Source organism: Ciona intestinalis, chromosome 11, assembly GCF_000224145.3.
Source record: "Ciona intestinalis chromosome 11, KH, whole genome shotgun sequence".
Taxonomy (NCBI): domain Eukaryota; kingdom Metazoa; phylum Chordata; class Ascidiacea; order Phlebobranchia; family Cionidae; genus Ciona; species Ciona intestinalis.
This window is the reverse complement of record NC_020176.2, coordinates 3303311-3324822: the sequence shown is the minus strand read 5'-3', so window position 1 is coordinate 3324822 and position 21512 is coordinate 3303311. Positions and strand designations below refer to the sequence as shown.

The following is a 21512-nucleotide window of genomic DNA, read 5'->3' as shown; positions in this document are numbered from 1 at the left end:
ACATAATACACAAATATCCTAATTGTGTTTTAAACATTAAGAACGGTCTATGGATAAGGAATTTATAATTTTTTTTAATGTTCTTTGTTTACTATCAAATGGGACAAAGGAATAGAGTAAAAAGGTGTCCCATCTTCCCCTCCCTACTATATACAAAATCCTGATTTTAAACAATTAACAACAGTCCATTGGAGTCGTGAGGACACGGTTTTATAATTCTTTGAATGTTCTTTGTTTACTATCAAATGGGACAAAAAATAGAAGGAAAAGGTGTCCTATCTTCGTCACACACTTGTGTCATAACGACTGTGATGGCCCAGTCATGTGAAGATAAACTAATTTACATTCATACACCAGCTTACCAGTTCCGCAACTTGTGAGTGAACATCCTGTAAAAGTTTCTTGTGACGTTTAACAATTAGTGACAATTTTCGAACTTGGTTATTTTTTCTTTGAACAGTTTGTTTTAGATTTCTTAAATCTCTTTGCTGAAAAATTAAAATATATGAATTAATTAAAAAAAAAACACAAACATACATTTGTGGACATGTGGTTACACACTAAATGGGTACAAAGTTAGTGAAACATATATATGTTTACCATTTGTTTCATAGTGATTGTTGATTGAGGTTCAAACTGTTGCACCGTTATTTGAGGTTCAAAATCTGAAACTTTAATTTTAGGTTTTAGTTAATTAAAACAGTCCAAAGGGGAAAATCAAATGTCTTATTACTCAAGTTTTACGCCTACAATTGCTTTAACTCTGCTGCCAGGTGTAGATACAAATGAGCATGGTCAAAGTATATTCATTTATCCCATTAATTAAGTAGGTTTCTTATGTTTAATACTATATATGTAAATGGATTTAAAAAGTTATCACATATAATGATATAATATCCAAAATTAAAAAAAAGTTCACAAACCATTACCAGGGATTGAGCGTTCAATGACAGTTACTAGATCAGGTTGAAAACTTGGGACGATTGCTTCATCAAAATGCTCCATAGCCATTGAGGATATGTCTCTCACTTCCTAATGAATAATAAAGCTAATAATAAAGCTTAGAGAAATTGAAATAAACAGACACACGTCAAAACCATAGAAAACACAGGTTAAATAACCCCGTGTAACAGCAAAAGTAAATGGCTGTTTTTATTGCGTAAATGTTTTAAAAGGTAAATAAGTTGTCAGCCATACATTAAAAAATGCTCGGCCAAAGGAGGATTAATTTATTCACTCAACTTAGAGCCAAAAAATATGGAAAATCACCCACAAAGTTACGTAATACAGTATGTCATACATGTGGTTCCAAAATAGGACTTCTTATAATTTTGAATAATTGATATGCAAGAATAAAACAGGGTAAATTTATTTATTCAAACATCGAACTGACCTGTAGCAGTAATGAAGTAGAAGGTAACTTAGGAAGTATTTTGACTTTTTTCAGAAGAAAAAATATTTCATCTAGCACTTTGCCAGGAATGAAACAACATAGACCAGCAGCAATGTATTTGTTGTATGTCATTCTTAACAGAGAGATTCTTGTGTCTAAACCAACCAAAGCATCATGTTTGGGGTACAAAGGGTGTTTTCTTCTTTCTGATTCGCGTCGTGGTAAACCATCTTTTATCTGGAAAACAATTTCCATTTATTTTCAATTTAGTTGTTACCTTCATTACATGTATATAGCAGGGCAAAGACAGTTGTTATAACAGAGGTGTTCTGTTTCATACACCCAGTTTTAACATTTTTAAAATTTACCAAAAACGACAAGTACTGAAAAAAAGTTGCTCCACGTAAAACAATATTTACTTTATTAATTAGGTAATACAGTATTATAAATGCAGTTGAATTATAAACTTCATGACGTTGGAAGTAAACATAAAATTAACATGTTCTACTGAAAGTACTTCAAATTTTTTATATTTTTTATAATTACCTCTCTAAAAGTTTTTGTCAATTGATCTTGGGCAGTTTTGAATCCAGCATTCAAATAATCAGAAGCAACTTCATTCATTTGTTTGCATATCTATCAAATATACAGTGTTTAGGGTGTATGTCTCTAGTCAAGAGGATATGGGTACAAGGCTCAATGCTGCAACCATTGTGGTTATGTGCATTCTTTACCAAAACACTTTAGCAGCAATTACTTTAACCCATGGGTTCAAAAAAAATATAATTACAGACATGGTATCTTTTAAGTGGGCATGAGGTGTATAAAATAACATCTTTTTTATGTTTCTTGACACAAAAGAAAAAAATAATGTTGTAAATTTCAAACATTTCAAATAAATCATCAACTACATTAAAGCATGCAACTTCAGACTTACCAAGCGTGTTTTAGACACTTCATCATAACTTAGATAACCAAATATTTTCAAGATCATTTCTACAGGCAGGTTAACTTGAATATTATTTTCATTCATATTTTTTTCCATTTTCCTAACAATTTGACCCTAAAACCAACCTAAAGGTACAAAAATATGTAAGCATACACTAATCATACAAAGCTAACAAAAAGCAGCACAAAATTGAATGATATTAATAACATGAACTGAATGTGTGGACATTTTGGCAACCAAAAACTGTGTTGAATATAAAGGCGTGGTATCATGTGTGTATAAACAGCAGAGAAGCAGTGCGTTGCTGGAAATTTGTATCAAAGGAAATTGGGGTAATTGCCAACTCATAAGTCCTGGGTATATATATTAAGTGTGTCTCGATGTAGGACCACACCCATATAGATTAACTTACAATAGAGTTACAAAGCAAGTTTATACAGATTTTGTGTAGATAAAACAAACAGCTTTTATGGTTGAGAAAAAATCAACCGTTAAATGTAGAAACGGTTCCTTTAAGCACCAATGTCTAATTATAATGTACATGTATTTTGACCAAGTACTATCTTTTCCATGTGCTGATGGTCACAGGCCCCAAACTGTCGAAGGAAAGGTAGGGATAGTTCGACATGCATTTCTTGGAAACAAATTTGGTTCCAATGTTTACTAATCAATGCAGAAAATCCCAAGCAGGCCTGCACACCCTGCCACCCTAAACTGGCCGCCCATATTTATGATGCCTTTTCTCCCCATGTGAGATAGTCAGGTGTTGCTGCTGCTTCATATTCATCAGTAAGCTGTTGAACAATCTCCCTTGAAGCGTCCATTTCGTCCAAATTCTCAGCGAACATATCTTCTTTACGGAATTGCTCCAAAAAGGCTTCGCGTTTTCTCAACTTGTCAAACTGACGAGACGCTCGTTTAAACAAAGCACTAATACTGGTGTGGTTGGCCAACATTAACCCACTTACTCGGTGCGCTGATGGAACATAAGGTGACTTCCGTGAAAGAGCAACCTAGTAATAAAAGTGTTAGGTTACTAAGTTCTAAGTATTAATATATTTCAACATTTAAGTAAGTTTTCGTATTCAAATCGAATGGCTCACTGTTCACAATTACACAATTTTAAATACATATCATGTTACAAAATTAAATTTTCCAAGGATATCTGCCAAATAAAAAAAGGCAGGGGTTTCTGAGTTCTAGTTTGCAACATAGAGCATTAAACCAAATTCCTCGGGCTAGAGTGGATGCACTGACCATTTTGTGATCAAGTCACAGCACCAGATAATTACAAAACAGCTGGATATTAACAGTCAAAAAATGCACAATAAGTTTAAAAGAACTAAACTAAAAAAGGCTACTTCGTAACACATTACACATGCCTTGTGCAAAACATAAATATGAAATACCTGTATACTTGCAGGGCCCCATGGAATAAACTGTGCCAACTTTCGCTCTCGGATTCTCTGCAAACTTTTATGGACTTGAGTTGGATCTATTTCACCTTGTATGATGTTGAGTATAGAGATAAAACAATGCTGGTTCATTCTTTGTCTACCAGTGAAAACCATCATGTTTTTCGGTTGCAAGAGTCTTCGCATCACGTCAAGCACAGTGGTTTTGCGGACAGAAGTGAGAGCCTGGTCGGTCACAAGTGGGGTGTACCCAGTCATGAGAAAATGAAGTCTGCAGAAATATATTTTGTTTTCAATGTTTGGTCAAATATTTATTATGCATTCACCATTGTTCAACCTACAGTCCCATACATATAAAGTTACATGCGTGCCTTGCGTGGTACTGATAACAATTTTAAAAATGGTGCAAATTCTTAATAATGAACCTTTTAATAACAGCAAAAAAAGATTTTGTTAAATGAATAAACGTCACTTGTTGACAGGGCAATGATAGTTGTTATAACATGAGTGATCTATTTTATAGAATACTTGCCTGCTTGGAGCCACTACATATAAAACAACAACTTATGAAAGACTATAAACATAATACCTTGGCGTGGGTATGAGTGATGCAACCAAACCTATCAGATCATTGTTCATGTATCCTGGATATCTTAATGTAGCAGTGCTTGCAGACATTATTGTAGACACCATTTTGTTGATTTGGGAAAATGAAGGATTTTGAATATGCAATCTTTCTGTAGCAATAGTGTTTAGTGCAGTGTTGTCTAAAACTACAGTTGCATCGGCATGCAGTGTGAGACGCTTGAGTGTAAGCATGGTGTTGTAGGGCTGTACAACAACATCAGAAACCTCGTCTTGATTGGGGAATACACTGTACGTTTGAATCAGCTTCTTTGGGTAGCGGTCATTCAGTCGCTCTAGCATATAAGACCCAAGACCAGAGCCAGTACCCCCTGCTGTAGAATGACATAGCATGAATCCTTCAAGGTTGTCTGATCCATCTGCTTCTCTGTCTATTATATCAAACAGCTCTTCATGGATTTTTTCACCAGCATGAAAACCAGCGGCCCAGTTGTTGCCTGCACCGCCACCATGATCAGATAAATAAATATTCTCAGGGTTGTACAGGTTCGAGTATTCAGAGTTTTTGATAGAATTTACAACTCTGGGCTCCAAATCAATTAACACGGCTCTTGGTATATAATGGTCGTCGTCTGCTTGATAGAAAAACACGTCTTTACGATCCGTTCCATCATTGGCAAAGTCCTGCAAAATGCCATCTGGACGAATGCCATGTTCTTCGCATAACTGTTTCCAATATTCAAATCCAATTTGGTTCCCACACTGCCCAATTTGCAGAGTAACAATTTCACGCGGCATGGTTAATGAAATAAACCTGATCAGCACAAAAACATGACTGATTAGTAATATTAGCTTAAGCAATACTTCTAAAACAAAAACTAACTATGTAATTACCGACAAAAAAAAGTAACAACTTAACACGAATATCGCGATGCAGTTTTCTCTATGGAAATTAAAATAAGTTTACCATTTCCTAAATCTAAGTACTCGCGTTAATTAAGCATTAATATAACAAAAAATCACTGATGTTTTTTCCTGAAATATTCCAGTTAAAATTTGCTACTAACCGTTTCTTTTTTCAGGTTAGGGGATTTTAGAGTTTTACCGCCAGTTCACAACTGACAGTTGCCATCGGCTTTTGCTTAGCGGCGCAAACGATCGACTTGTGCACATATTCGAACGTTTCGAGTTTCGGGCACGTTATGCAGGCCACACATTTGAAAATGCATGTTTTTGAGTAATATGAACCCAACGTGCACATACTTGAGCGGTGCGAGCATGGTTTGCAGGTCGCACATTTTTTGAGCGATAAAAAAATTTGGACAAACACTGCTGTTGGGTTGGAAAACGTACCACATGGACTGTTTTCAGTGTTGGGAATGGCCGTATCATATCAAACAACTTATCGTGCGCAAACTAAAAGTGGCATTTGTCAGCGCAGTCGAACCTATATAGATGCAGAGAACCCACATTGTTGAGCACGTACAAGTCAATCTCAATTCATTTTTTTCTTGTGTTTCATGTTAAGTTGAATTTGCAGTAAATGTGCAACTACGTTTCTCGTATGTGTCACTTGCGGTGAACCTCCACTGATGTTCCTTTGTATACCGTAGTATAATTCAAGCAACAGTGTTTTATTGCAACACGTGCTCGTTTATTGTAGCCACGTTCTCCCAATCACGTATTTGAAGAACACTAAACCGCATACCTGTTTCTCAAGCTTTGGCGACACTCGTCTAGGCCTTGGTGCAATGATATAAGCACTTCATTAGAATCGCTAAGTATTAGTTTCGTTGTGTGTTTCTTGCCACAGAGGTGTTCGAGGCAGTTTTTGAGATTAAAAAATTCTGATAATATGTGCTATATAGCACTATCTATCTAATCTAAAATAAATATATTCAGTTGCTTAGAAAATATGTGCAGAATTTTAAATATTTAAACCGTAGCAATGAAACTCAAACTGTAGATTTATTAACATGGGGCTAAAACTAAGTCGATGAATAAACTAGCACATTATATATATCACGTATTGATCGCGGTGTTAGAAAACTGTAGATACTTTCCAAATCACTGGCAGGAAACATTAGGTTTAAATAAGTGCAGACTCCCTTAACTCAAGTTCAACTGAAATCTAGGTAATAATTAACCACAGCACAGTTGACTTTGCTATGACCTGTATTTTATGCTGACGCTGCAAACCTTGCGTTTCGCAGCCCATGTAATAACTATAGCAGGCCTACAGTGGGATAAGATAGGATAAAGTTAGCATCTAAATCTCATACGTTCTAGCTGGTCGTGTTTCAAAGAATTAACAACGCTCTTTTGGAGTCCCGCTTATATAGTACAGTAGGGGAAGATGGGACACGCTTAACACACAATATCCGAAATTTTTGTTTGGGTTTTAAACAGTTAAGGTTTTTTTCGTTTACCGCCAACTGTGACGCCAAAAGAGAATGAAAACATTTCTACTGTTACCCCTTATTGCTATATAGTCTTTCTTATGACAGTGGTTTTGGTACAGGCAACTTACAAGCAAAATAATGAAGGTCATTTACGCTGGTTATGCCAAAACCGGTACCAAGACGATGGCTGCCGTGTTCAATGAGTTTGGCTACAATACGTATGACTTTTTTGAACATGGTTATTACCATGGTAAAGAGTGGAGAAAAATAATCTACGAAGGTTCAACTGCGGATGATTTTCGACGAATGTATAAAGACGTGGATGCTATTGTGGACACGCCAATTTATATTTTTTGGGAAGAAATATTGGAGGCTTATCCGGATGCGAAAGTAAGTACTGCCGTTTTCCGTTTTTGTTTGAAATAATTGCTTTTGGTTGCACAACTACGATTTTTAGATGAAGCTTTTTCTCACATCTTGATTTAACCCACAGCCTATTATCACAACTGCCGTTTTGTTGTTAATCATCTTATCAATGTGTTTTTGGTATTATACCTCCGTTATTGTTTTTGATGAGGTAAATAAAAACTTCCCTGCTTGGTGTAGCTTTTTTACCAGTAGCGTTGCTTAAACGACTATCGTTTTGTTGCTAGTTCGCTTCTCTTCGCAATTTCAATCAATTATAGGTGTTCGATACTGTATTCGTATAGAGAAAGGTTACAATATAAAGTTATGTTATTTCGCCTAATGTATTTTAGATAATATTCTGTACTCGTTCTGACGAGTCGTGGCTGAAAAGTTTCAAAAAGCAAATGCATTCCCTCGCAACTGAACCTCTGTATGTATTTATGCAATTGTTTTCCTATTCTGGCTGGGGACACCATAAATTTACACAGGCATGCGGTAAGTCTTATATATCTACACAGTTCTATATTCTTTATACGTGATGTCCTACAGACTGATGAGGTACTCTCTATATAAACGTGCTTTTGCATAAACTCTGTTAAAATTCAGAAGAGTTATGGGAATGAACTGTAATAAAGTCCATAATCTTACTCTGAAGTGGAGATCCGGGTGTTAAAATTATTACTGCGTTGGTACGTAACAGTATTTTTAGGTTATGTGATATTCGGTTCGACTATTAACTGGCCTTGGAACGAATACAAGTTTAATCCAACAGTTTGGAGAAGATTCTTTAGAAACCATAATAGTTATCTCCTACAAGTAAGTTGCTAACCGTAAAAATTAATGGAACTCATCAGTAGGTATTAGACCTTGACTAGGAAATATTTTTATTACCAACGGTTTCATCTTACACTGCACTAATACATATATAAAAATGTGTTCATTTTTTAACAGAATGCACCGAAAGATAAGTTGTTGGTGTTCAACCTTAAAGACGGGTGGGGTCCAATTTGTGAATTCCTGGGAGAAAAAGTTCCAGACAACCCCTTTCCACACGCCAACGCCGGTGCTTCTCTGCTTAAAGATTACTTGCATACTCATCCACTCTTAAAGAAAATGGTTCGAGAAGCGATGTTTAATCTGTCAGTTCTTACTCTTATTGGGGCGTATGGTGGATACAAAGTTTACAAAAACCCGGAATGTGTAGGAAATTTGATTAACGCAGCAGTGGGAAAAGTCAAGTTCTGGTGACCTGTGTATATGTAGAAAGTAGTTTAGCAATGATTGAGAATGTACATAATAATTGAATCATTAGCTTAAATCAAGCTGTTTTATAGTGTAATGTCATCGCCCCCTCTATATAAGTTACAGTGGGCGTATGTGTGATATGAATTCAACTGTGGCCTAAAAGAATCAGCACAAACCTAATAAATTAAAAGAGACTTGTTAAACATTGGTTCGATGCGATTATTATTACAACACACATTGTAAAGCTGCGAAATTAGCTGACCGGGCCTCAGCCAGCTCATGTGTGTATATAGCCCGTTGGTACAGCCCACACATGTGCTTCAAATGCTGGAAGGCAGTTTACGGTCGCCTATAAACCACATGCGGTATTGTGTCTACTGCAGTTTGGTCTGTGTATTTATAGATTAGCTTATTGGGTCGAACTGTTATAAGAGGCCGTGAACGTTACGAAAAAGAAAGCTGCGACTAACTGCTTACAAATATATATATATATATATATATATACAGAGTAGGGTGGGGGAGATTGGATACCGTTTCATTCTGTTTTCTCGTTCCGTTTGGTGGTAAACAAAGAAAATTCAAAATATTAAACAACCTTATCCTCACGACTCCCATAGACTGGTGATATTTGTATAAACACGGTCAGGATATTTGAATATTAGGTTCTGAAAGTGTCCCATCTTCCCCCACCCTACTATGTATATATATAATTATCTAAATTTCATTTAATGCATAACAATTGCGTGCTGTGTAAAGTTGCCAGCTTGCGCAACGTGCATGGAATTTAATAGATTCCTTTCCCTTATTATACCAATGTCAATGACACACAAGCATTACCAATAATTGAAACATTGCGGCAGTTTCCTATTTTGCTTTCTAATGCTGATTCCGAAAAGTCTTCGTTTTATCATTTAACACTAATGTTACAGAAAAACAAGAATTTTGGCTTCAATTTCAATAACATTTCTGCCAAAAAATTTTTTAAAACTGTGTGACTAATACAGCAATATGGTTGGTGTTAATTCCGAAATAACAAACGTTATATTTAGAAACAGAGTTAAACCAGTAAGCCGAAGTTGCTTAGCACAGTGCTCTTCAACCTTTTTTTGGGTTGGTGAACCCCTGAAGTTGTTGCGACAAACTCATGCACCCCTGATTGCTTTAACGTAAAACTAATGACGTTTCGCAATTCCCAGTGATGCAAGATATATAATTCATATAAAAAAACTGTAGAAAAGTGGCTAAAATTGTTAAAAATGTTCAAAACTGAGTATTATATTACTGAAAATTGTTGAAGTTTGTGATGCACCCTTGTATACACTTTTTCACTGCTGGTGCACCCCTGGCATATTTTGGTGCACCCGTGCACATCGGTTGAAGAGCATTGGCTTAGCACATAATACAACAATATGATTGTGAAACTGAAGAGCTTATATTTTACGCAAGCCATATTTTCCCATACGTTTCTACGACAAATATTTAATATTTAAATAAAGCTAAGTACGCCTGCGGTATAAATCGTGTACCAATCCTAATATTCTTACTGTATACCAAGTATCTTTGTAGTCTAATGCATAAAAACACATAAAATGTAATGAGAAAAACAGTATAAGCACCATTGATGTGTTTCAAACTATTTAAAATGCCACTAACGGAAAATTCGTCGTCGTTTTTATATCTATGTGGCAGTAAATACCTTTATCTGTGTACACAAACCATGAAAGTTTAGTTGTTCAAACAGACTATGAATAAATATATTTTAGGTGAGCACCTTTTCTGTGCTGTTGTATTGCAAAAACTGAAGTAATAGTTTTATGGGCGCTTCTAAAACAAACAAATGGGACAATCGATAATCCGCGAAAATCCCAACATATTTTGTTGACAATTTTACAAAGCACTAAAGCAGCACCGTATTGGAGCACAACGGTCATACATTAAGTTTAGGTAGAATATTTTTGACTGACAAGTCAGAGTTTTTGTAGTTGGACATGGGTGCTTGTTTAAGATGAATATCGTTGGCGCATAATATTCAATACTTCCTATCCGTAATTTTAACAATTAACAATGCTCTTTTTGAGTCACGGGGCTCAGGTTATATAATTCTGTAATTATTTTGGTTTACTACCTAGTTAGACAGGAAAGCGCATGGAAACATAAACCATCTTACCCCAGCCTACTATATGAACGAATTTAATAATTTGTAATAATGGCTAGTATGAAAACACTTTTTATTATTTAAAAAATAATGATATGGTTTGAGTTATTTCTTCATCACTAAACATAACGGTTGGTCGCTGTTAGATTGGCCAGCACCGTCGTCGATCGTTTGCTTGGTAGAATTCGTGTTTTTTTTCGCTGTAAGTTCAAGTGGTTGCATATCAGATAGTGGTAGAGCGTTTGTTTTGATTGACGTTGAAGCCCGGGCGAAGTTATTGCTACTTGGTTGCTGGTGGGCTAGTGGGGGCTTGTGGATTTCATGCTGGGTGGCGTACTCAGAGGGGTGCGCGGTCGGGACAGCGGGGAGAGGGTAGCCGCGGGAAGACCACGGGCTTTTTGTACCTGCAGGCGGTGTTGCAGTTGGCGCAAGAACTTCATGTGAAGTTGAGCGTACTCTAACGTGAGCTTGGCGCGAGTGTAAGTTGCTACGCGCTTGTATTTGGCCGCGGTTTGTTGGTGTAACTGATTTTGGACGCGGATTCATTTTTTCGAACGAACGTCGTATTATACTGGGTACCTGTCGCGTTCTTTGGTTTGTTGCGATGGGGTGACGATTCATTGAAGCGTTTGGGCTCGAACGAAGCTGGAAAGTTTGTTGGCGGGGATTTGTGTTTGATTTTGGGAGCATAAACTGGCGCGGAACTGGGAGGGGGTGTTGCTGTTGTTGTTGTTGAAAACGCGGAGGTCTTGAGCCGAATTGTTGATTGTAGCGGCCATTATTTGCTATACTTGTTGAAGGGTTGGTTTTGTATTGCTGTCGTCTTTGCTGCATTTCTGCTGGTGTTATTCCGACCGGTCGATCTTGTGCTCGGGATTGGAGAAGTAAAGTTTTAGCTGATGGCTGCTGTGGTCTGGAGTTTATTTGGACGCCGCTGGCAAGGCGAGTGAACTGTGCCTGTTTATTTACATGGGAATTACTATTTGGTTGGGGTGTTGGGCGCATCGGAAAGGAGTTTCGGTTTAAAGATGGACTTGAAACTGGTGCGCTATTCTGAAATCGTCCTCTAGTTGACGTGGAATTGATTCTTTCGAACGGCTTTTGAGTGATGGGTTTTTGGAACCGAGGAGCCGGACTTGGTTGGCTGAAACGAGGACTCGGTATAACGCGTGCATCTGCTTGCAAAACGGGGGGCCGCCCTCTGTTGTTGTCCTGACTGGACAAGTGTTGCTTTATTCGGAACGTTGAAGGGGATTGGTTGCTCGTCTGGGGGGAGTTGTCAGTCGATGACTTTTTGCGGTTCGCTAATTGGTTGATGGCTGCGGCCTCGGTAAGCTTGTTTAAAAAGTCCTGCTGTTCCCGAAGCTTCTTCAGTTGCTCCAACTCGTTGTTGCTTAAAGATTTCGGGGACGGTTTTGGTTGCGTTCTAATTGGAGCTTTACTTTGACTGGTACTTGCCGCCGATGAGGCGACAGTTTTGTTCATTGGGTAGATAACCTGCTCGTTTTGAAAGATGTTACGAGTTTGATTTGTAGGCAAGCGAATCGGTATGGAACCCACGCCTGTGTGTATAGGTTTGGATACGCCTTTAGGAAGGATAGGCCTTTTTAGTGGCATTTGCCTCGGTCGTTCTGCTTGTAATAGAACTTTCCCCATCGTGTTTCTGACCGCGTCTAGGGCCGCTCTATGCGCTTGAGAGTTTATTCGGGTTTGGAGTTGACTTTTGTTCTGGCTGTCTTGGTTTGCTGTGTTTAACATTGTGCCTTGGTTATCCAACTTACGTGGATCATTTGACGACCTATTTTGCTGCATCTGGGAATGTAACTTCATCGAAAGACCGGCTGGATGAGACTGGCTGTGACCCCTCTCCATGCCCTCTGTTGAAAGGAGAATAAATTTCCCATTGTTTGGTGACTGTATGCGTATGGTATCGAAGCCTGGCTGCTGGCGGTCCGGCTCACGAGATATAGGACGTGTCGGGGTAGTTGAAAACTGGGTCTTGCTGGTGTCGATTTTTTGTAGCAAAACGGTGCCGGGTGAATCAGTACGTCCCGCGCTAGCGTGGTGTGTAGGGTGTATTGGTTTTCTACGATTACGCTGGAACTGCTGTTGCTTGGGCGCGACTTTATTATTCCCATGCTCGCTTAAATTCAACATTGGGACTTCGTTGTTCGCTGTACGTTGTACAAAGGGCTTCATCTTGGTCGGCGGTGCTTCGTTGTCGGGATCGGCCGAACTGCGCTTTAACACAACGGGCGGACATAGTGGGTCAACAACAGGGGTAGGGGGTTTACTTCTTACAGCTTCGTCGACGGGAATGTTTAGTACGGAGTAACATTTGACTCTTGTAGGTCGTGTCCGATTATTGTTCTGTTTGTTCAGCCACCGGCCCGTGGAAGGAAACTGTTCATTACTTCCTTGTTTGATATTACGTCTCGGGGAATTTGTTCCTTTTGGTACTTGCGATGTCACTTTGTACTCGTTCTTAGTTGATTTCAGTTTCGTTTGCTCGTTTTGAGAGTCTAGTTTTTTCTGTGGAAGTTTTTGAACGCTGGACGAGGCTGCTGAGTTAATGTATTCCTGTTTTTCTTTCGCCTTCTTTTGGTTTGCTAGCTTGTACAAAGCAGCTCGCTTTATCGCAGCGGCCCGCTGTACAGTTGTTAGCTGGAGTTTTTCAAATAATGGCAGCTTGGCTCTCGTGTCTCGTGCCGCTGCCCACTCAATCAGCTTTTGTTCCTCCGCTTCCCGAAGACTTTCAATTTCGTCCTGTTTCCGATAGTCTGATATTGGTTTCAGGAACGGTCGTTGCTGTTTTTCGGTGGTTGGTGGTGAGATTTGGCTGTTGAAAAAAGCCTTTAGATGCGGCGTTGCCGATTTTTTCCTGAACGACGATTTCTTAGCGACAGTTTTTCGACTTTTTGCCTCGACGTCGACTTTTTCCGTCACACGCTGCGGAGGGGGTTTTCTTTTTAAAGATCGTGGCACGAAAATACAGTATGTCAGGTGTAGAAGGTGGTCCTGCAAAAAAGATATAGAATTATGATTGTATTCATATATAAATATGTTTGGCTTACCACTGGTGAAAAAGTGTCTCTTACATCGGCTAACGTGTAAGTCGGCGGCAGAACGTTTTCACCACATAGCATCACGATCTGTGTGAAAACGGTTTAATATTTAAGTCACAAAAAGCTATCAAAAAATGTCAATTTCAGTCATGAAAGTCAATGAATTCGTATATGAAAGGGAGCTGAACGCAATGTCTATAATTTAAATTGACAACAACATTATTATTAGTGTTCGAATATTTTGTGAGGAAATATTATTTTATACCTCAGTGGAAATAGGTTCGTTCAGTTTTGCTCTTAGGAACTTATGCAGGTGATTGACAGTTAGGTCTTGGGATGTTCTTAAATATCTTTTGCTTAAACTGGATGCGATCTCGCTCCACTGTCGTAGATCGTCTGCTTTCTTGTTTCGCCTGTGTGTAAAAGTTAAAAAGTTAAAAATGCATAAGTGGTGTCGTAACTCGTAAATCAAATTGTTATACCGGGTATAGAGGTTATAATTAAAAGTTAGCTTGAGGTAACAGCCTAAGTCGCACTGCTTTACAAGTCTAGACACTTATAACGAGAGTTCAAACCCAGTGGTCCCTTATGGGTTGTCTAACTTGTCAACCATACATTAAAAAAAATCCCACAAAGTAACATATGTGGTAACACGTAAGCGCGCACGAACTGCATGAAACAGAGTTGTATAAAACGACTGACATTGCCCCGCCATGCAGGGATAAATAAGCTACAGCATTCATTCACTCACCGCTATATTTTTTGTGGACTTTTATTTTACACCTACGTGGTTTGGTCATTTTAAACGAGTTTATTTTAAAGTGTACATTACTTAGTAATTTTAACTTTGTAAATTGCGTACGATAAGTAGAACAAAAATAATTTTAAACGTAAACCTAATGTTTAGCTTTAAGTCGAAATTTGACTATTTTAAACAACAGGAAACAAGCTGATATAAACCCACAAGGCAGTCAAATATAAATCCTTTTAAATCAAATTATGCCTATGACCAAACGTACACCTATTTATTAGTCTTGAGTATTCGCGTCGCTTAGTTTAAAAAGAAAACAACCTTATTTCCAAGAAATGTTACGGTCGAAGTAATAGGTAAGCTGAAATACAGGTTTTTCTTGGTTACTATACGGAAAAACGTATAACCACCATAACCGCTATTTGAATATATAAATTACATATATATAATTGTGGGATAAGTTGGATACGGTTAACTTTTATGATAAAATATATTTCCTTATCGTGTTTTTAACAATTAACAACACACTTTTACAGTCGTGGGAATAGGGTTATATAATTAAGAGAAAAAAAAAGTATTATCTAAATGAAAAAAATATCTCACCTGCTATAGAATAGCTGTCTATTTATTAGAATTTTATAACTGGTACAAATTCTATATCGAAATTCAGATTTACCTTTTCAGATTCTCCAATACCAACGTGACTTTTGACGAAAACGTGGCGACGTCGAATTGGTCAGCGTCTCCCAGTTCTTCGGGTGAAAGTTCGCGCCAAATTGCTATCGGAAACAAAATTATAAATTAATATGCAAATGCGTATATGTTGACAAACGTTTAGCATCGATTAAATAATAGCGACAAAACATGGTTGTCAACTCTGTTAATATATATATGACTTATAATATATAATAAGCTGAGGTATAAGATAGTCTGTGTTTATATATTTTATCGTCCCATTTGGTAGCAAACAAAGAATATTTACAGAACTATATAACTGTATTCTCGGGACCCTAGAAGAGTGTTGTTAGTTGTTAAAAATCCGGTTAGGAAATATATGAAAAATTATGTGCTAACAGTATCCATCTTACCCCACGGTACTATAACTACTGCCTATGGATTTTATCCATCTTACCCCACAGTACCATACCCCGAATATAGGGTAGAATACACAGGGTAAGCGAAAAACAAAACATGAACCATATATGCTATACTTAATAAATAAATAATTGCTCTAGATTAACGTTGGTTTGAATACAGGTTTACAGTAATGTCCGAACGAAAATACCAATTTGAACAGCAACACAGGACAAACGACTGGAAATTACCGAAATCTTTTTTAGACTCTGGGTTTTCACCCCAAAACCGCCTGCGTCGTTTCATCTCATCACTACGAAGCCCTGGTACAAGCTTGTAGACAATATCTTGTAAAGTCTGGTCGCTTCTTATGTTTAATAAGGGTCGAGTTTTGTGGACTTGTACTCTGCATACTGGGCAAGAACGACGGTTCTCCAAGTAACGAACAATGCATGTTCGACAAACTGAAACAAAAAAGGACATGTTGTACTTTTACATATTTAAAGTGGCAGAAAATCATATACTAATAACACGGTACACTGGTATGCAGTATAGCCTATGTCTTATAGTATAATAGTTACTTACACGAATGTAGACATTCAATGATCGTTGTTGCGTCTATGAAATATCCATTGCACAAATGACACGTGACATGCGGGTGCAGGTCACGCACACGCAATTTTACACTTCGGTTCATTATGACGGCATAATGAACAATCACAAAGACTTAATTTGGATTTGGGAAATGACAGTCGCTATTATTAGAACTACGGGAAAAGCTAAAAACAAAAATGGAATTAAATTTAGTCTATGAGGATTTTAACGTTGATAGTATGCGCATGTTAGTGTTCTGATAACATGATCATTACTCGTATTTCGAAGAAAACAGTGCCGCAAAAGTCAAAACAGGAAAAAAAGACCTATCTACTTGATTGGGCGTTGCGGCGCCTCGAAACTTGAATCTCTTTCGAGGATTTTAAGAACCGACTCAGCCACTGGGGAAAAATGACCCTTTCTTTCTGTCGTCTTATCTCGCGTGTGGGTACAAGGCAGTTCAAAGTGGGCCATGGTTTATTGGCACATCAGTTGAGCGGTCCGCAGTTCCACTCGCTTGGTTTTACTGAGTTAATAAAGCCTCAGTATCGCAACTGTCGCTTACTAAGCGCCTCTGTACTCAATAGCAATCTAATCTGCATACACTGCTCTCTAAACGGTAATACTTTAAAATAACGAAGAACTTTCAAAAGGCACTAACACTCGGCGTTTACACATCCTTCAGAAATCTTAAAACGGAGTAAATTGCCTTTTTCTTTACATTTGCGTAGTGAGTATTTGTTGATTTGATAAGTATTGTAATTCGTAATATGCCGCTGCGCTAAGTTACAATCCAGTAAAGACCTTAACCTCGCCACGCTGAAAAATGCAACATGCCTCGAATGAGCACTGGGTGTATATGTAGTGTTTGCCTACAACGGAAAGACGAGAGATTTTCCGATATCCCGAAGAGAATGAAAGAGAATAACTGAAAGAGGAAAAGAAAAAAGGTGCATCATTACAGTCTGTGACGAAACAATCAATGGCGTCCTTTTCAATAGCTGTTCTCTCTTCTGGGTTTACTCCCGGATTTCTGTCTCGTTAGTTTAACTGCCGTTGAAGATGGCTTAAAACATTAGTAACTTTAATATCGAGATATACTGAAACAGGTAAGGACTTTTACCTTTATACTTTAAGTATATATTTGTTTAAACCTTAGGTATGTTAGTTTTTGTGTGAAACAGTTTCTTTACTCGCGCTCGAAGAACTGTACACGGTTACGTAACCAGCCCAAATGTAATTAATACGGCTTACACAGACCCGGCACAAATTAAAAGTTTAATGGTTTTCGGTTCCATTAAAGCGTTACTAATTGTGTGTATAAATAGGCTATAGGATAACCATAAGCTTACATATGATCGGGTATGATTGGTTATTATATCGTATTTTCGGCTAAGATTTCATTTGGTTTTAGCAGCAAAGCATTAAAAAAGACCTAATACATTTTAAAATGTATATGAGGAACTGTAGCAGTAAATGTCAACCTTGACAGTACAGGATCTGTATTCGACGATAACTTGCCGCAAATACGCATGATTCACAGTAAACTGGCATTTAACAACATGATATGACTAATGCCTTCAAAATCCATAGGCGTTGACAAGATAGTAGGTCTTTAATACCAGCATACCGAAATAGGATAGCCTCTCGGAATGTTTATTTCTGTTGGGTAAGATGGTATAGTTAAGCACCTAAGCGTTTTTTTCTGATTGTGTTTTAAACAATTACCAATGTTTTTTTCGCGGCTACGATTAGACAGTTCTGTAAAAATCCTTGTTTACTACCAAGCGGGATATTGATAAAACCAAGGGACCAAGCGGGATAAGAAACAAGAAAGAAAACCATCTTACCCCATCCTACTATAAAGTAGGGTGGGGCAAGATGAGACAACCATTTATACTTTTTCTCGTTTTACCAATCTAATATACCGTTGTTTATTGTTTAAAACACCACCAGGATATTTGGAAATTGTGTGCATAAGGTGTCTTGTCTTTCCCCACCCTACTATACTATGGAATAAGATGGGATACCGTTGGCACCTATAAATCCCATATTTCCTGATCGTTTTTTGATCAATTAACAACGCTCTGTTATAGTCGCGGGGTTACGATTATACAATTATGTGAATACTCTTTGTTTACTACCAAATGAAACAAGAATAAAAACATGTACCATCTTATATGCCAATCTATACTAAATGTACCACCCGATTCTTCGCATATGAAAGGAAAACAAAGTAATCTATAGTTTTACAAAATTACTAGTTTGTCCTGCCTATACCAAAGAGCTAGCCTTTTATTTCAAACTCTTATACAGACAAACAATATATCCGATCATGTTACAACTTCCGACTGAATACTTAAGTAACATCAACCCACGCATGTGTTATAATAGAAGCAATGCGTGCTGACATATTATTGACTATTTTAAACTACGCGAAGGACAGAACCCAATATAGCTTACAGTAATGCATTTGCAAAGGAATATTCATGACAAAAGTAACTACATAAAATTGGTAATGTAGGATCAGATGGGACATCTGTATAGCACAAGTCCAAATATTCAGGTCCGGTTTTAAACAACTAACAAAAGTATATTGGAGTCATCAGGATAGTAGTTTTACAATTCTTTGTATGTTCTTTGTTTACTACTAAATGGGACAAAAAAATAGAATGAAAATATGTCCCATCTTTCCCACCCTACTAACTATACGACAATGTACTAATAGTGAGCGCATAGCTTATTGTTTATGGCTTTGCAACTTCATATACAGCTTCAGTTTAAACTGTATAGACCGTCTACGTTCATAAATCGCATATGTGCTAAATTTAACAAACAAATCAGTTTATCTTGGTACTTGTACACTTCAGTTGAATTATTTGCCAAGTTGGACGCTATCGACCGACGACATATGTCGTATGTATTAATATTTTTAAAAGTCCAATGTATTTGTGCTTGTACATTAAACACGTATATTTCGAGACAGCAAACAACTACATTTATTTACTGTTAGCATATAAGCTTGGGCTGTACATAGATGTCTTCGCAAGCGTAAATCCGATGATCTTGTTCAAACAGCTGGCAGCGTTGCCGTTGCCTAAAAACTTCAGGAGTGTGTGCAAACAGATGGAACACCGCCCCGTCAGCCGCAGGCAGCCGTCACGTGGTTAATCGTCACAGGAGCGGAACGTTTTCTGAGAAAAAGGCGAGAGATGCGTCAGGCAGGAAGTTACAAGACGAGAGAAAAGAGCAGTCACGTGATGTACATTATTAACACACGCACATTTATACAGATCAATATACAAAACCGATATGCATCAAGATCGGAAACGTGTAATCGCTTTTGTTCTTGCTGGCAAACGTAATCCTGAAACAGAAGAAATAATAATTGTCCGCCTAAGGAAGCAAGCAATCAATGGTGTAGCAGTTTCGGTTTACGCACTTTTCAGTGCTGTGTAATAATCAATGATTATTCAAAACGCGGAAGTTTTTCGTTTCGGTTCTTGAAGCTGTGTAAGTTCTTGCTTGCAACGTGCTGAACGGTGCTGGTATTTACCAGGCTTTCTGATACTGACAAACAGACTTTTTTAAAAGGTCTGCCCTATCAAAGCTTCATGCGTGTGTTCGCAAGCTTTTTTCCCTTCAAACAGGAAAAACACAGGAAAAATACAATTCGGCTTTCACAGCACCATACACACAGTTTAAACCGTGCCCTATGGTATAAAGAGACAGGTTGTAAATTGCTTTGTTTATTTTCGAAATAAAACTAGACACCATATTGACATTAGTTCAATCTCGTGTTTTGAAAGACTCGTAGAAAATTGTCAAATTCCTTTATACAGAGATTACGGTTTCAAGTAAATGTTTGTAGATTGGGTGACGTATTCGTTTAAATTATTTATAAAGAAGCTTTGCTCTACAGCAGGACTTGCTCACTTCCATCAAGGAAATAATCAGTCATTGTATGGACATAAACGCTGCACTTTTATTGTAAACCAATATTGCCTACACGTCAAAATGCTGATAAAAGTTTTTTAATTGTTTTACAAAGACAAACAGTTTTTAGTTTTTTTATGCCATTGTTTTAAGTCAGTCGAACTACATTTTGCTACCGCTGAAGTGTGAGCCATTTTACAGTTGCTATATTTAAAATAGTAACATTTGGGTCTAATTTTTAGCTAAAGAAGAGTTTTTTATCATTAGCTTATACGTAGCATTTGAGTGCCTGCTAAATAAACTGTTAACTATAAATTATAGGAACTGCAAAAATACAACAGCGCTAAATATTTGCGCAGGTATACAATGTTAAAGTAACACATTTCAAAATCCTTAAGGCACTAAACCTGTCTTACGTTTACTGTCAGGTTAAAAGATACTAGCGTCATAAAATACACTACATCAGGTATATATAATTAATTTTTCGTTAAAAATCTGTAGCAACCTTAATAATATGCTTATGTTATAATCCGTGTCTGCAAGCGGCCATTGAGTTTTAACTTTTAATGTATATACGCAAAAAAATCTAAATAAAGGGGTTTTAATTAATGTGGGTCAACTAAATTTTGTGTGCCAATATACTGTTACTGATGTACAGTTTTAAATTTATTATTTTAGTTTCATTTCGGTGTCCAGATTTTACTTTACAGCTAGACATGTAATAAAGAGTTTCAAAATGTACCCCAAACACTGTAAAATATAACCAAGATAGAAGTTTTCCTAATTTATTTACAACCATATACAAAACAGTATATGTGATGATGGTGTCACTTATTTATCTCCGCATTGCCAGGTATAACTCCAGGAAATAAAACACAGGTGTTCGCGACCTGTTAGAGATATCTTGGTGTAAGAACATTGGTTAAGTTGCCTTGTGGCTGCCATACATAGCTATATTGATTACATTATTAGTAGCCTACCTGGAAAAATATATGTAGTATAAATCAATGTACATTATACACTATGCGCAACGTTATACATCAGCATGTCAACTACTATCATAAAATGCGTTTTCAAAAAAACATAAAAGCGCCATTTTATAATTCGTGATTACTATAAAGTATTTTTTCTCGTTAATAGTACCACCTTATCGTTTTTTTATCGGCAATGGCGTGTCCGATTTCAATTTGTAACCAGGGTGGCCTAAATGATTTAGATTTTTTGAGAACCATATGCGAAGGGGGAAAGTATAGGAATATATAGGCTATACTCGCAGAATATTATGTCGCCATATGACATTTAAATGTTACATGTACCGGACTCATATATAATATAACATAGAACTGCTACTTGTTCATCATTTTAATCGTGTTTAGGTTTTACATCCAGACAGAGTATATCGACTGAATACATAATATTTGGTTGTATCTATGGTTATAACACAATTTTATTCGTTTGAAACCTCTTATGCGCTGCCGTGGAAGTACCATACAACACTCACATTTTACCCGAAAAAAAATTAGCTTCGGAGATCGAAGCT

The 21512-nt window shown here is 37.2% G+C and overlaps 4 protein-coding genes across 4 annotated transcripts in view; 1 reads left to right on the top strand and 3 right to left on the bottom strand.

Moving 5' to 3' along the window:
• The window catches only part of LOC100182518 (F-box only protein 28), a gene marked incomplete in the record, with an annotated part of 4038 nt that extends 1569 nt beyond the window's left edge, over positions 1-2469 (bottom strand). The window contains 6 exon segments of the mRNA XM_002124133.5: positions 363-488; positions 601-671; positions 930-1032; positions 1394-1630; positions 1940-2029; positions 2331-2469. Coding sequence (XP_002124169.3) covers positions 363-488; positions 601-671; positions 930-1032; positions 1394-1630; positions 1940-2029; positions 2331-2438 — 735 coding nt within the window.
• LOC100187279 (tubulin gamma-1 chain) lies at positions 2468-5156 on the bottom strand. The gene is made up of 3 exons (XM_002129197.4): positions 4347-5156; positions 3752-4028; positions 2468-3355 (listed from the first exon to the last, which is right to left on the bottom strand). The coding sequence occupies exons 1-3, from the start codon at positions 5138-5140 to the stop codon at positions 3071-3073; spliced, it is 1356 nt and encodes a 451-aa protein (XP_002129233.1). The 5' UTR covers positions 5141-5156; the 3' UTR covers positions 2468-3070.
• A 1576-nt stretch (positions 5157-6732) lies between these two features.
• On the top strand, positions 6733-8600 carry LOC100180176. Its single transcript, XM_018814011.2, has 4 exons — positions 6733-7134; positions 7503-7647; positions 7862-7968; positions 8104-8600. The coding sequence occupies exons 1-4, from the start codon at positions 6883-6885 to the stop codon at positions 8398-8400; spliced, it is 801 nt and encodes a 266-aa protein (XP_018669556.1). The 5' UTR covers positions 6733-6882; the 3' UTR covers positions 8401-8600.
• A 1207-nt stretch (positions 8601-9807) lies between these two features.
• Positions 9808-16242, bottom strand: LOC100184887 (polycomb group protein Psc). Its single transcript, XM_002129288.5, has 6 exons — positions 16028-16242; positions 15694-15906; positions 15045-15147; positions 13883-14030; positions 13627-13704; positions 9808-13570 (listed from the first exon to the last, which is right to left on the bottom strand). The coding sequence occupies exons 1-6, from the start codon at positions 16137-16139 to the stop codon at positions 10658-10660; spliced, it is 3567 nt and encodes a 1188-aa protein (XP_002129324.1). The 5' UTR covers positions 16140-16242; the 3' UTR covers positions 9808-10657.
• Positions 16243-21512: the final 5270 nt, after the last annotated feature.